Source organism: Atractosteus spatula, chromosome 9 (genome assembly GCF_055471065.1).
Source record: "Atractosteus spatula isolate fAtrSpa1 chromosome 9, fAtrSpa1.hap1, whole genome shotgun sequence".
NCBI classification, from domain to species: domain Eukaryota; kingdom Metazoa; phylum Chordata; class Actinopteri; order Semionotiformes; family Lepisosteidae; genus Atractosteus; species Atractosteus spatula.
In genome coordinates, this window is record NC_142714.1 from 54,817,936 (window position 1) to 54,830,577 (window position 12,642).

General features: G+C 35.2%; 1 protein-coding gene across 1 annotated transcript in view; it reads left to right on the top strand.

The window, feature by feature from the left end:
- aff2 (ALF transcription elongation factor 2) overlaps positions 1–12,642 on the top strand; it is a 172,848-nt gene that overhangs the window by 37,640 nt on the left and 122,566 nt on the right. Inside the window, exons 4-6 of the mRNA XM_088926059.1 lie at positions 1,156–1,276; positions 9,531–9,590; positions 10,070–10,954. Coding sequence (XP_088782185.1) covers positions 1,156–1,276; positions 9,531–9,590; positions 10,070–10,954 — 1,066 coding nt within the window. The remainder of the gene's footprint in view (positions 1–1,155; positions 1,277–9,530; positions 9,591–10,069; positions 10,955–12,642) is intronic.

The window sequence follows — 12,642 nt, forward strand, 5'->3', positions numbered from 1 at the left end:
GAATAAAGTATTTTTTATATTAAAATATCATTTAAAAACTGATAAACATTAAAAGTAAACCATGTGTTTATGTGACTGTTAAAGCCTTTCTGTAAATCTATGGAATAGCAGACAATTAAAATATTTAATTTCTTTCACGTCTTTAAGTCCTTTTCCTAATGCCTGCTTAACCACTTCAAGGTCTAGAGGGAGCAGGCAGTTAGCAGCAGAGATGGAGATCTGGTCTACATTAGAATTCTGGAATGTGTGTTTTATTTTGCAAATGAGGAGTCTGATAGCATAGGGTTGATTGGCGATGTCCTTAGTGGCTCTTCTTATCCAGGTACGTCTCTTCCTGAGATTTACCACGAAATGCCTTACTCTAATCAGCTATATCCAGCCTTTGGGCCTTGGAGCACCTCAAGGCCAAATGTAATTAATGGCAGACATCTTGAAGAGAAACACAGCAGAGCCAAGTGGCATCGGATTACACCAGTTAAAAATCATACATATATTGCAAGGCAGTTCTTAAATGCAGCAGCAGAGGACACAAATCATGAGAACTGCACATCTTCAACTAGACAGCTCAGCTTGTAACAAGCTGGGAAGCTTAAGTCATAATTCCATGACCAGTAGCATGATATATGAGTGAAGTTGTGTCACTGGAACCAAGAAAACACAACTGATGAATCAAAAGTTGTGACTGCAGTAGAAGTAAAAGAAAAGGTAATGATCCAATCTCCACATTATGTAGAACATCAAAACGGATTCAGCAATTCTGTTCTTAAAATTGAATACATTTCTCAATTTGATTTTTTATATTACTAAATAAAATTATTATTCTTAGTGGACTTCTTTGTAGCATTCTTCACTCAGATTTTAACAGCAACCTGTCTTGATTAGCTGGTGCCTTGGCAGTATTTTGTCTTTTTTATTGATTTAGTATCAAAACCACTTTGTTTTTTTTTCTGGCCTGCAACAAAATATTTAAGTGTATTTTACTTATTTTATCTCTTAGACTATATATTTTCTTCATCTGCTTAGTGTCAACTTCTCTCTATTACAGAGATAAGGGCTTACGTCAAATCTTTTCAAGAAGGGATTCAGCATCTATTTCTCGCATGCCAAGTTGAATCATTCTTACCGTCCTTTTTCCTTCTCTTCCTGTCTTCACAGTCATTATGAACAGGACCGCAATGCACTGAAGAAAAAAGAATGGGAACGCAGGACTCAGGAAGTTCAGCAAGATGAAGATTTGTTCTCCTCTGGGTTTAACCTATTTGGTGAACCATACAAGGTAAGAGTATGAAAAGATAAAATCTAAGATTGCAGTTTTTCCCTTTTTTACAGGCATTATACTGCTAGAAGAACCAGGATTGTTAAATAGAAACTCAGCATGGAACTTTTTTTTGTTATTTTGCCCAACATGACTCTCTAGGCCTGCAAATAATTTAGTGTTTTCCTGTAGATATGTGCTCTTTTCTTCCTGTACCTACCATAAAATGGTTTGGAACAGATGTCCATCACTTTTTGTCTATTTGTTTCCAATTACATCTGAAGAAAACTTTTCCCAGTATTTATATTACTGCTTTTTCAGTCTTCAAAAACCTTTGTATTTATGTTAAAGCGGGTGTACAGTATATCCAATGCCATTCATATCTCCACTGTATACACACAATATTGCCTGAGCACAAAAATATTTGGAATCTAATAGCCGATTCAGAAACACTTGTATAAATAATAGTGAGATAAAACAGAAAATAAAAGTGTTGTCTGACTCATATGTTTGTGTTTTGCCATCTTTCTTAGCAATATTAACTTAATCACCATATTGTATAGACACATTGAGAAAGACACCAACTACTTAATTTAATTGTAAGGTTTTCAAATGAAACATTGTTAGTAATCAGCTCTCTATTTTATGTCAAAATGCATAAAGAGTTGTATTTCAATTGCATATTTTAATAATAGATTTTAGTATTTTTGAGTTAATAACTCAAGTATTTTCCTCTTAAAACAGTATCCTTAATTGTTCAACATTAGCATTATCAGTAATGTAAGTCCATGATTAAAAGGTGGTTGTAGCCCATTGATAGGTATTAATGCACCAAGCTGTAGTGGTAATGGTTTTCAATCTTGAATTTAAGAGCAGTAACAGGGAGCAATCAGGGAATCAGGGAATTGATGCCTGACAGTCTTCAAATTCAGCAGTTTCCCATCCTTCAAAACAAGCCCATTAAGTATTTTATATTATTTTTCTGTATTTTCCAGAAATCAAATAATTTATGTCAGGTATGGCTCCTGTTTTCATTTGCTAACCTGCTTATGTTTTTGATCCTACAGATGATTAAAAATTTTGAATGATATTATTTTATAATAGTTGGCATGCCATGTTGTAGTATAATAAAATCTTGTATCTTTTATAATGGAAAAGTCTTCAAACATGGGTCTGGGTGTGGAGGATTAGTAGCCTAGTGGTAATTCAAAGGGAGCTTGGTTAATTCGAGTCCTTCCCTGCTGTATATTGGAAGGAACAAACACAGATCTCATCCTGTCCACTGGATGGTAAATATCAGTAGAGCTATTTATAATGCACTGACAGAAGCTAGTAAAATGTAGGTTAATGTAATTCCATCAGACTTCTTCATTTTCTACCTATTTCATTTTTGTCATGTGCATTTATCATTGCCATTTGTCTACATTTATGATCTTTTGCTGACATACATCCTCACTGAACCATTGCAGAAGTTTTTTTTATTTTTTCCTGAAATGTATCCATCTCCTGTAACCAGCAGATGACAAGACAAACCATTTTGAAGAATGTCTTTCAAAGAAAAGCTCACCAATGTCAATTCCAAGAAATTCTTCATAGATTTGAAATTTGGATCAATGCAACCAAAGCAACAGAGCCATTTCTCTGCTGTTTATTTTGTTTTCTAATCAGACTAGATTGATATACCTTTCATAAAGGAGTCGACATTTCCCTTGGCAGGTGAAAATGACCTTGCGAAAGTCCCTGACTTACTTCACCTCAGGGACCCAGTTCATATCTAATGAAGGGTCTGATAAGCTATGCTGTGGAGCCCTGGAAACAGAATCAATGTTCCAATAAAATAATTCACGTTACTCCTACAGTCCTTGCGAGTTAGGTTTTAAATTCACGTAGTTTGCTCTTAAATGCCCCTAGTTATTTCAACCAACATTTAACATAACACAAGAAAATATTGTATTCAGAGTACATACAGTAAGTAGTTTAACCCAAACAAAGTTTAATTTTTTTTTCCTGTAATGAATTATAGCTTCAGTGTGTTTGTATATGTGAATATACACTTTATTTCCAGAGCTTACAAGGCAGTATACATTTCAATTATAATCATTTTAGAACATAATGCTTTTTCCTCCTAGAACGTCTTAGAGTAAATCTTGTTCTACCAAAGAAGCCCTATTTAATGAAGTGTGCACTATGCCTTTTACGTGAATATGATTGTACAATTGTACATAGCACAGGTCAGTCTCCCCTTCACCTCTCTTGCATCCCAGGAAATATGCACATACCTGTATATGCTGTAGACCTGCTTCTAATCACCTGCACAATCATCATTTATTCTAATTTGGCAAAAAGTCTTTAGAGGCACAGAGAGGCTCTCTGTAAACAAGGACTTTATTTTTTAGTTTTATTTTGTTTCACCAGATACATCAGTTGAGAACAACTTCTCATTTACAGTGACAACTTGGAAACCCATTTCTATAGCAAGGACATTATGGGAACAATCCAGGTGAAGTTGCTTGCTCCAGTGTACTGTCTCACACTGTACACACACACAGCTTGTATGAAATTCTAGTGGCTGATAAACTAGCTTTCCTTTTAGGAGATAATCCTGGAAAACATTCATTGTCTGTTTTTCATGCTCGTTGCACAACTCATTAGATCTGTCATTGGCATGAGGTTATAATTGCCAGTTTAGTTATTATTATTCAGCCTGATTATTACTTGATTTTCATTTTATTTTTTAATCAGTTGAGTTTATCTTTAATTTTTAAATTTTGTTGAAATAAAATGTAAAACACAGAACTTGCTCACATAACATTTTAAATCTCATGGTAGTTAATTAAATAATGTATTAATTTATGTGTTTCTATTCAACAACTGGCAGTGAAAAACAAGGATAAAGGTTATTAGTAGTATATCTTCAGTGCTGTGTGTTATGAGAAAATATATGTGTAGTGCAGGAACTGAATTGTTAATGGTTATCTCCTCATTCTGCTGTTCCTTCTAGTGCAGTTACAGAAAGTAGTAACAGCCCCCTTTTCTTTCAAAAATGTTCTCATATTGCACCCATCTCTTGGGCTACCATTAGCTAATCTCCTTTAATCCTGTTTAATGGAACTGTGCTGTTAACAGCTATTTCTGATCTCTTTACTGCTTCACAGTTCTGTCGGCTTTATCAAAGCAGACTGGGTACTCTCAGCAGTCTGCAGACCTTATGCCGTAAGCAGTGGGCTAAACTCTATCTGTGCTTTTAGTTAGTGGAGAATTGGCTTTTTGGACATTTTCTATGAATCCAGTGAACACTAAATTAACGAAAAGTTAATTTAAATAAAGTTCAGATTTGTGACTTTGGATCTGTATTTTTCTGTATGGTTTCAGTCACAAAGATTTGTTTTTCTCTGCAAATATCAACCCAAAACCTTTCAACCCAAAAAACTGTGTCAGGATGCAAGCTCCATAGATTTGGAAGTAGACATAGGTAGCTATAAATTTTACGTCATCCTTCACTGAACACAAAATGTTTTATTCTGAAACGAGGTTGAAGGAAAGGAATACAATTTAAGAAAATTAATTTATGCAATGCCATTTTCTTCTGTACAGCAATAATTTGTGTTAGAAAGACCTTTATTGAAAAATAAATATTTTCTACTTACTATTACTTTCTTACAATTCCAGGGCTGGTACGCTTTCCCAGATACTTTATCAGGTAGAATATATTGCTGTTGTATGAAAATATTTGTGCATTACTTTTTGGTGACAGTTTCTTTTTATATACAGTAGTTTACATTATTCATACCATTGCATACATTATAAAGAAATGCATCTTACACATACATTCTCCTCTTTGTTTTCCTCTTTCTGTTGATGTTTGTTTCTTACTCTAAGATCCTAAAGGCAGTATTTGTCTATTAAAGATGTACTGTAGTATGTGTGTGGGCACAGAGTAATAGAACCTAAAGGTTTCTTCAGCTGGGAGCCCAGTAACATGCTTGAAACAAAATGATTCTAGAGTCAGTTCTTGTTTTTGTTTTGATTCTAGGATGGAGATAATGTTTCTTTGCCTTCTTTTGAAACACACCAGTATTGGCATCCCTATTACCTTTTGGTTGTTAGTTTCAGGCTGGAAGGTAATTCCCAATGGTCTCATAGCTGAAAAACACAGTTTCTATTGTAAATGCTGCCCATTCATGACAGAGAAAAAAAGGCGAAAGCCTCCGTACATCATCCATTACAATACAAGCTGCCTTTTAAACCAAGATATTGATATCAACAAGGATTCTTATATGGTAATGTGATACAAACTAGAAACCTGAAAAAATAATATACTGATAGCAAGTACTATATAAATAGACCCTTGGCATGAGCACAATAGTTTGAATAACTTCAGAAAGGTAGGGAAGAAAAGCAGGTAGAGTGCAGTTCTGCATCAAATGAGAAAAGCTGTACATCTGTTTTACAATTCATAATCTGTCCATGCATACTTGTCATGCTGTATGTTAATATGGAAATCAGTAATACAAATACTGCATATTCATACCATTACATTATTCTCACTCAGTATACATTTTTATATGTTTTTCCTAAGCAGTATATATATATACATTTTGATCTCCTGTTGACATCATTTGACTGTCTGGGAACCTGAATTCAATTAAACTAATTAGTTTCAATCAATTTAAATTAATAAATTGTTGATTATGTATTCAAAGCACAGAGCAGCATTGACAGTGTCTATTCAATGGATTTCTTCTGAACCAGTAGTGAAAACACAAACCAGAGCACAGAAGTGAAAACTGTGGGGAAGGGCATTGAAAACAGACAACAGGAGGGTCTTACGGGAGTCTGGGACAAGCTACTCAGCTATGTTGTCAAAGCTGATACATAGCTTCCTTGAAGAAACAGCTTAATGAAGTTTGATAGAAGTTTGATAATTTAGCTACTAGAAGACCAACAAAGATTGGCTGAGTACCCTCCTTTCGTTGGTCACCTTTTTTTATCTTCTCAAGGTACTGTATAAACCCTGCCCATTCCCATAGTAATCTCTTGTTATTCAGATTGAGATACAAAGCAGTTCTTTGGAAGATCACTCATTAATTCAGAGACAGACAACCTGAAACCTTGACAGCATCATTTTGAAGTATTTGGGAATACATCTTTGTTTAAGTGCCTTATTCCATTAGGTCTTCACAGTTTTCTACTCCAACCTTTTATATGTGAGCAAATTAGTGAAAAAGTTCATTAATGTCACAAAGAAGAAAACAATCTTTAAAAATATGTGCATTTATGAGTTCATGTTGAATTATTTTTTTAAGCATTTCTAAGGATAAAGACCCAGCAGTTAGGATCTCAATTAAACATCTCTTCTGAAAGATTACAACTCCAACAGTCCAGTTGCTCTAGTCACCTTAATGAGGAGTTAGTTTATGTAATCTTAAGAATTAAATGATTAATTAATGTTCATCTATCTAATAATTCCGCCATCCATCCATTTTCTAACTGCTTTTTAAAATACAGTGTTGTGTGACAGCCAGAGGCTGTCCCAGCAAGCAATGGGTGGAAGGTGGATGAGACGCCATCACACGGCATTCACAGACACAGACACCAGGGCCAATTTTCACAGAAGCTAATTGACCTACCAGTATATTTTAGGAAAACCAATGCTAAGTACCACGCCACCGTGCCATTCCTACTGTATCTAATAATTATTCTGTGAAAATGTCCTGAAAATGTTTGTAATTCATACTGCATTCGATCTACTATTAATACAGAAAAACTTTGTAAACAGGGTATTATAGAGCTTGTAAAACTCTTAACATGCCAGTGAAAAACAGAGAAAAGTAAATAAATTTGTAATCAAATGGACATATTTTCCTGCACAATAAATAAATCTTCTTAGAATTCAAGAGTTGGAATTCAAAATGTGCTCTTGGCTCCATCTCAGATAGTTTGCATAGTTACCATATTGGTGTAAACAGTTGGTATAAAAGGCCTTTTTACACATTTTTACATACATATTTGTTTACACTGAAGATGACAACGTTGAGGAGTTCCACCTAACAACTTTAACCGTTTAGCCTTCTTATCCTAAGTACTAAAAATAAGAGCTCTGCAATTGTTTTAAAAAACTTTAGAAAATCTCCATATGAAAATTTGTCTGTAAAAATCTTTTGGGAAGAATATCCCATTCTCCTTCTGTGTACTTAAATCACAGATATGAGACCATATTATTTTGTGTAACCCTAACCCATTTGATCCGATCACATATGTATTTGTGTTGTACAGTAAGTAAAGAAGAAACCAATGTCTTATACTATACTTGCATAGAAGGGAATTGCATAGGAAATATATCCTTAGATATAATACACACTGTACATTTTTTAGCATTAAGTAGCAAACAAGTAATGGACTTACATTATATTAAGCAGCTAATGCACTTCATAAAATTAAAAATAATATGTGTTTAAAAATAATTTAAAACAATAGACTTGGGAGAAACAGAATTATACAGCATCTTTTCACATTCAATGTAAGAATAGTTTTGAATAAAGTTAAGAGGGAGAAATACACTACTGCGAGTAAGTACTGTTTGTTTCATATGACAAGGAAAGTTTCTGAATGGGGACCCCTTTGTTTCATCATTGTTCTGAAACGAGATTTATTCATCTGGATTGAAGAAGATACAAGTATGTACTGCTACTCTGTACTGTATATCAAGGAAATATGCTAGTGATTCTCAAAAAGCCCTGCACTGCCGATGACCATGATGTTATACAGTAGATCTAGAGAAAGCACTCAGATATTTCATTAGCAACAGTTTCATCTTATGCCCTGTAATGATCCCAACAGCACATTAAATCATTGTACAAAACTAGGCTGCTTTTCCTTACAACTTGTAATGATCTCCTGTTTATTCTGCTAATGTGCAGTAAAACAAGAAATTTGAGAAGCTTAGGATAACTGTCCATTAGTACATTTTTTATTGTAATAAATCACTTTACTGCAAACATTATTGCCATTAAAGATTTATGGAACATATTAAAATGCCTTTTAGCTTGAGGTAAGAGAGGGTCACAGTTAAGGATTCTTCAAACAGTATACTTGTCTTGGATTTAGTTGGCATCTATAGCTGAGTGAGCGGTTTTCATTAACAGCAGACCCCTCTGGTTAACTAGCTACTATCTCTCCTCTTCATTTCTCTGTGACCATATACCATGACCTGTTAAATAGCTTATGTGACAAAGGTGATGCTACAGAGACAAACATTTAATAGCTATGCTATCAAATGACATGAGCTTTTGGTCAAACTGGTTGAAATACGTTTTTTTTTATTAGAAAATGGCACTCAGTGATCACCAAAAATAACTTTTAGATAGATACTTTATTGATTCCGTGAGGGAAATTGCAGAACTTTTGTTATTAATCTCAGGGTTGTGTTCTCTCTGGTCTATATATTCTATTTGGATACAACACATCTAAGAAAGTATCTTTTTATGAGAATTTTAATATATACCACTTGTATATCACCTTTACGTGTTTTATTTATTTCTAGCCGAGATTATTTGGTTGACACTTTTACCAAGAAGACTTACAGGGATCATATTTGGCTGTTTAATTAACATACAAATTTAGTTGCAAATGCACACAGCTGAGTTTGCACAGCTTGTTAAAGTACCTGGTTGAAGAATAGAGCAGCAGTGTCTCCTCCTTGAATCTCAACCCAAGACAGTGTAGTCAGGAATTCAAAACCCTTAATTGTTACTCCACACTGCCACATGGTCTTCATAGCATCTAACCATTTATGTTTTATTCTTCAAAATTCACATAGTAATCATATTTTGGTAAAAGTAATAACAATAATAATGAATGCAAGTAGCAAGATAATAAAATAAGAGAATCATGTGCAGTATATCTTTAAAGACCTAATATAGATTATTGGGGTTTAGGTTAGGATAACAGAGATATTCAGAAAAGACCAATATATGAGCAACAGAGGACAAATAAGCCTTGATATTTCAGTTTGTTTTTCTTTCACAAAATGCTCTCTGAAAAGTGTTCTTCAAAATTTAAAAATAAAAACAATAAAGAAGGAGCATTTTCAAAATATGGGTTTTAGACATTTTTGATTAAACAAAGTGGCAGTTGAAAAACTGGACATCATTAATATGGTAACACTTTGATACATGTAATACATTGCAAAAGCTTAATTTTAGTGACACTAACCTATCAGTTTTATTACTCCCCACTATTATTGCATCATAAATGTGTCTCTTTACACTGACAGACAGAAGCGTCAAGTCAATCCACTTTGGGGGGGATCTACAACCCAGACCAGTTTTTAAAGGTATATTTTAATAGATCCACCTTATACCTAAAAATATTGTTTTACACTTAATAGAGATGTATACTTTAAGTATTTCCTAAAGTTTTCATTAATTCCCCCATCCCAAATGGATTAACAAGATGCTGGTATTTACAAATTAAAAGCCTCCAAATAATGTGGATTGCCTTTCTCTATTTTAATTATATCAGTTTTTGATCATCTTTGCATAGATGAAGTGCTGTTAAGTTATATTACACTGCATGTGTTAATGAGGAGAGAAAAAATAGAATGATTGTAAAAACGTGTGGTAAATGCCTTAATACTGGAACATATTTCCGTAATCCCTGAAATAGATTGTGCCCTCTCAGAGGCAGTCAGTGATTAATTTATGGATATTGCACAATGGATACTCATTTTTGATCCAGTGGTTTCTTCTGTAAATGTAGTGCAAATTATAAAAAATGACATTCATTTGAACTGTTTTTCTTATGTTTCTACAGACAAACAAAGGTGATGCCTTAGCCAACCGTGTCCAGAACACATTAGGAAACTACGACGAAATGAAGGATCTCCTGACCAACCACTCAAACCAGAGCCACTTGGTGGGCATCCCCAAAAATTCCATCCCACAGACTCCTGTGGAGAAATTGGAACAGTCAAGTTTCTTCTCAGAGAGTCAGAGGAACAGGATGGCTCCCTCACATCAGAGTGCTACAACTTCTATGCCACCTCCCTCTTCCACCTCTCTCTCAAGCTCTACACTGCTACATGGCCACCAAGGCAACAAGAAGTCTCGATCCACAGAATGGTCTCGGGGCACCCACAGTTCAGCCACTGGACAGCCCAGCCAGGCTGGTGGCCAGCAGTGCGGTCGAGCAAAGCACAACAGTTCCTCCCATGAGCCATCCCAGACCAGATATGAGGATTTGTTCAGTAGCCAAGGAGATCTGCATAAAGGAGACTCAAGTCCTGCTTCTTCATCTTCCCACTCCAGAAGACATGTTCATTCTTCCAAGTCTTCTACTGTTGATCAAACTTACAAAGAAAGCAATCACTCTAAGTCTCCTGCGGAACAAGACTTTGGCTCCCACGGTGTCAGTTCTCCACTTCCTTCTACTTCCCTCATACCTAGTGGACTTTCCACTCCAAATTTTCCTCCTGTTCTCCATAGCAAGCCCAGCATAATCCAACAAAAACCTACTGCCTATGTAAGGCCAATGGATGGCCAAGACCAGGTCCCCAATGACTCTCCTGACCTCAAGACCCCAGTGGAGATTGGGGATGGCTACAATAACCCGTCCTTTGGAGGCATGATAGACGGGAAGGCCAGTGCGACCAATGCCAAGAGCAAGCTGCCAAAATTGACTCTGCCACAGCCTGGAGAGGTAAGTAAGATTAAAATATTTCACTTTGAAGAAACTGGCCAAAAGAACCAGGGAAACGCAGATATTTGGTGCAGATTTTAAGCTATGAGTTAAGAGTATGGTACAGGCCAACCTACAGTACATTCTCTGTTAACTTGGCTGACCTTGAACACGAGTTTTGGCTGAAGACCAGTGTGAGATTAGGTGTTTCACGGATACATATTTTTTAACATTTATAGCCACCACTTTGACCTTTTTTATTTTAGAATTTTCACTGTGGCACACTTGCAGACTTGCAAGACATTATTACATGGAGTCTTGTATGTTAAAAGAGCATATTGAAATATTTTAGGTGCATTATGATTCAATCAAAATTTTAAGCAAAGGATAAGAATAGTTTTCAAAGAACAGGGTCTTGAAGTAACAAGGTTACGAACTTAGAATTATGTTTATTGCATTATTTTGAAGAATTGCATTACATTCAAGAAATATGCACTTGAGTTTGCAGTCCGTAAATTCTGAGATTCTCTGGTACTCTTACAAAAATAGCACACTATTCAATACATAGTAATTGCAAACAATAAACCATAAATTTTGTCCTTAAGTTTAGGATTTCAAAATTAACTGAATCCCCTTAGTTCAAAGTAGCATGACCACCCAAGACTTACTATTTGCTGCCCAGTTATAACTTCTAACTTTCTTTGCCAGAAGACTTTGGAAATTACATTCCCCTTACTTGCAGTGAACAGAATAAGTGTCTGTTATTAAAGTGGTATTTTTTGGGGGAAGCAGATTAACTTTGACTGTTTATCTTGCATTAATGTTCTAAGGCAAGAAAAGTTCATTTTAATGCTCCATTCAGGAGAGTTTATGGAGCTTCAGCCCTGAAGCAGTACATAGTGTTCTTCTCAGCCAGTGGGAAGCTTGAGGTTATTTTTTCATGGTAGGAAATGTGATTACTTTGAAATTTAACTTTATAAGTTTACACTACAGCTGTTATTATTTTCTTTCACCTGAGGTCACAGACATGTTTTTTCAAACTGTTCTTCACACCTCAGTGAAATTTTGTCAATGCTTATGCCTGTCTTAAAATAATTAGAGGCAAATAGGAAAGCTCTTTCAGTTTGTCAAGACACAAATTGGAACAGGCGTAACAAGTCAGCTTCCTTTTTTCCCCCAGAAGTTTTTCCCCCAGGGGAAGAATAGAGGCTCTTTAACAGAATTGTGGGGAAAGCATACAGTCCCTAGTGTCTGAAGAAGCCTTTGTTGTCCAGCACCTCAACACTGAATCTTTCAGGATTCTTAATTCTTTCAGAAATATGGGAAGAAAGAGCTTTCAATGTTAATATGAAGTGAGAAAACAATATTTACTTAGCTTTTGCTATGAACTTGTGATCTCAGGGTAGGAGATTGTTGCATAGTAGTTTGACCACCATAGATCTTAGAGACTGCACAAGCCCTGTCACAAAGAAGAAAACCATGAATATAAGATGCTGTATGTGTTTAATCTGTATTATTCAGATGAGGCTGGACTGAGGTACAAAATAAAAAAGTACTGAAGACCGAGTGTACAAAATAAGAAGGAAAATAAATAGACATATGAAGGAGGATTAGTTTTCAGTCTACTGAAATATACTACTTTATATATACACAAGCATGGATTCTTCTTACCCAGACTAAGCCATGTGAATAACAAGTAGTAGAGTAGT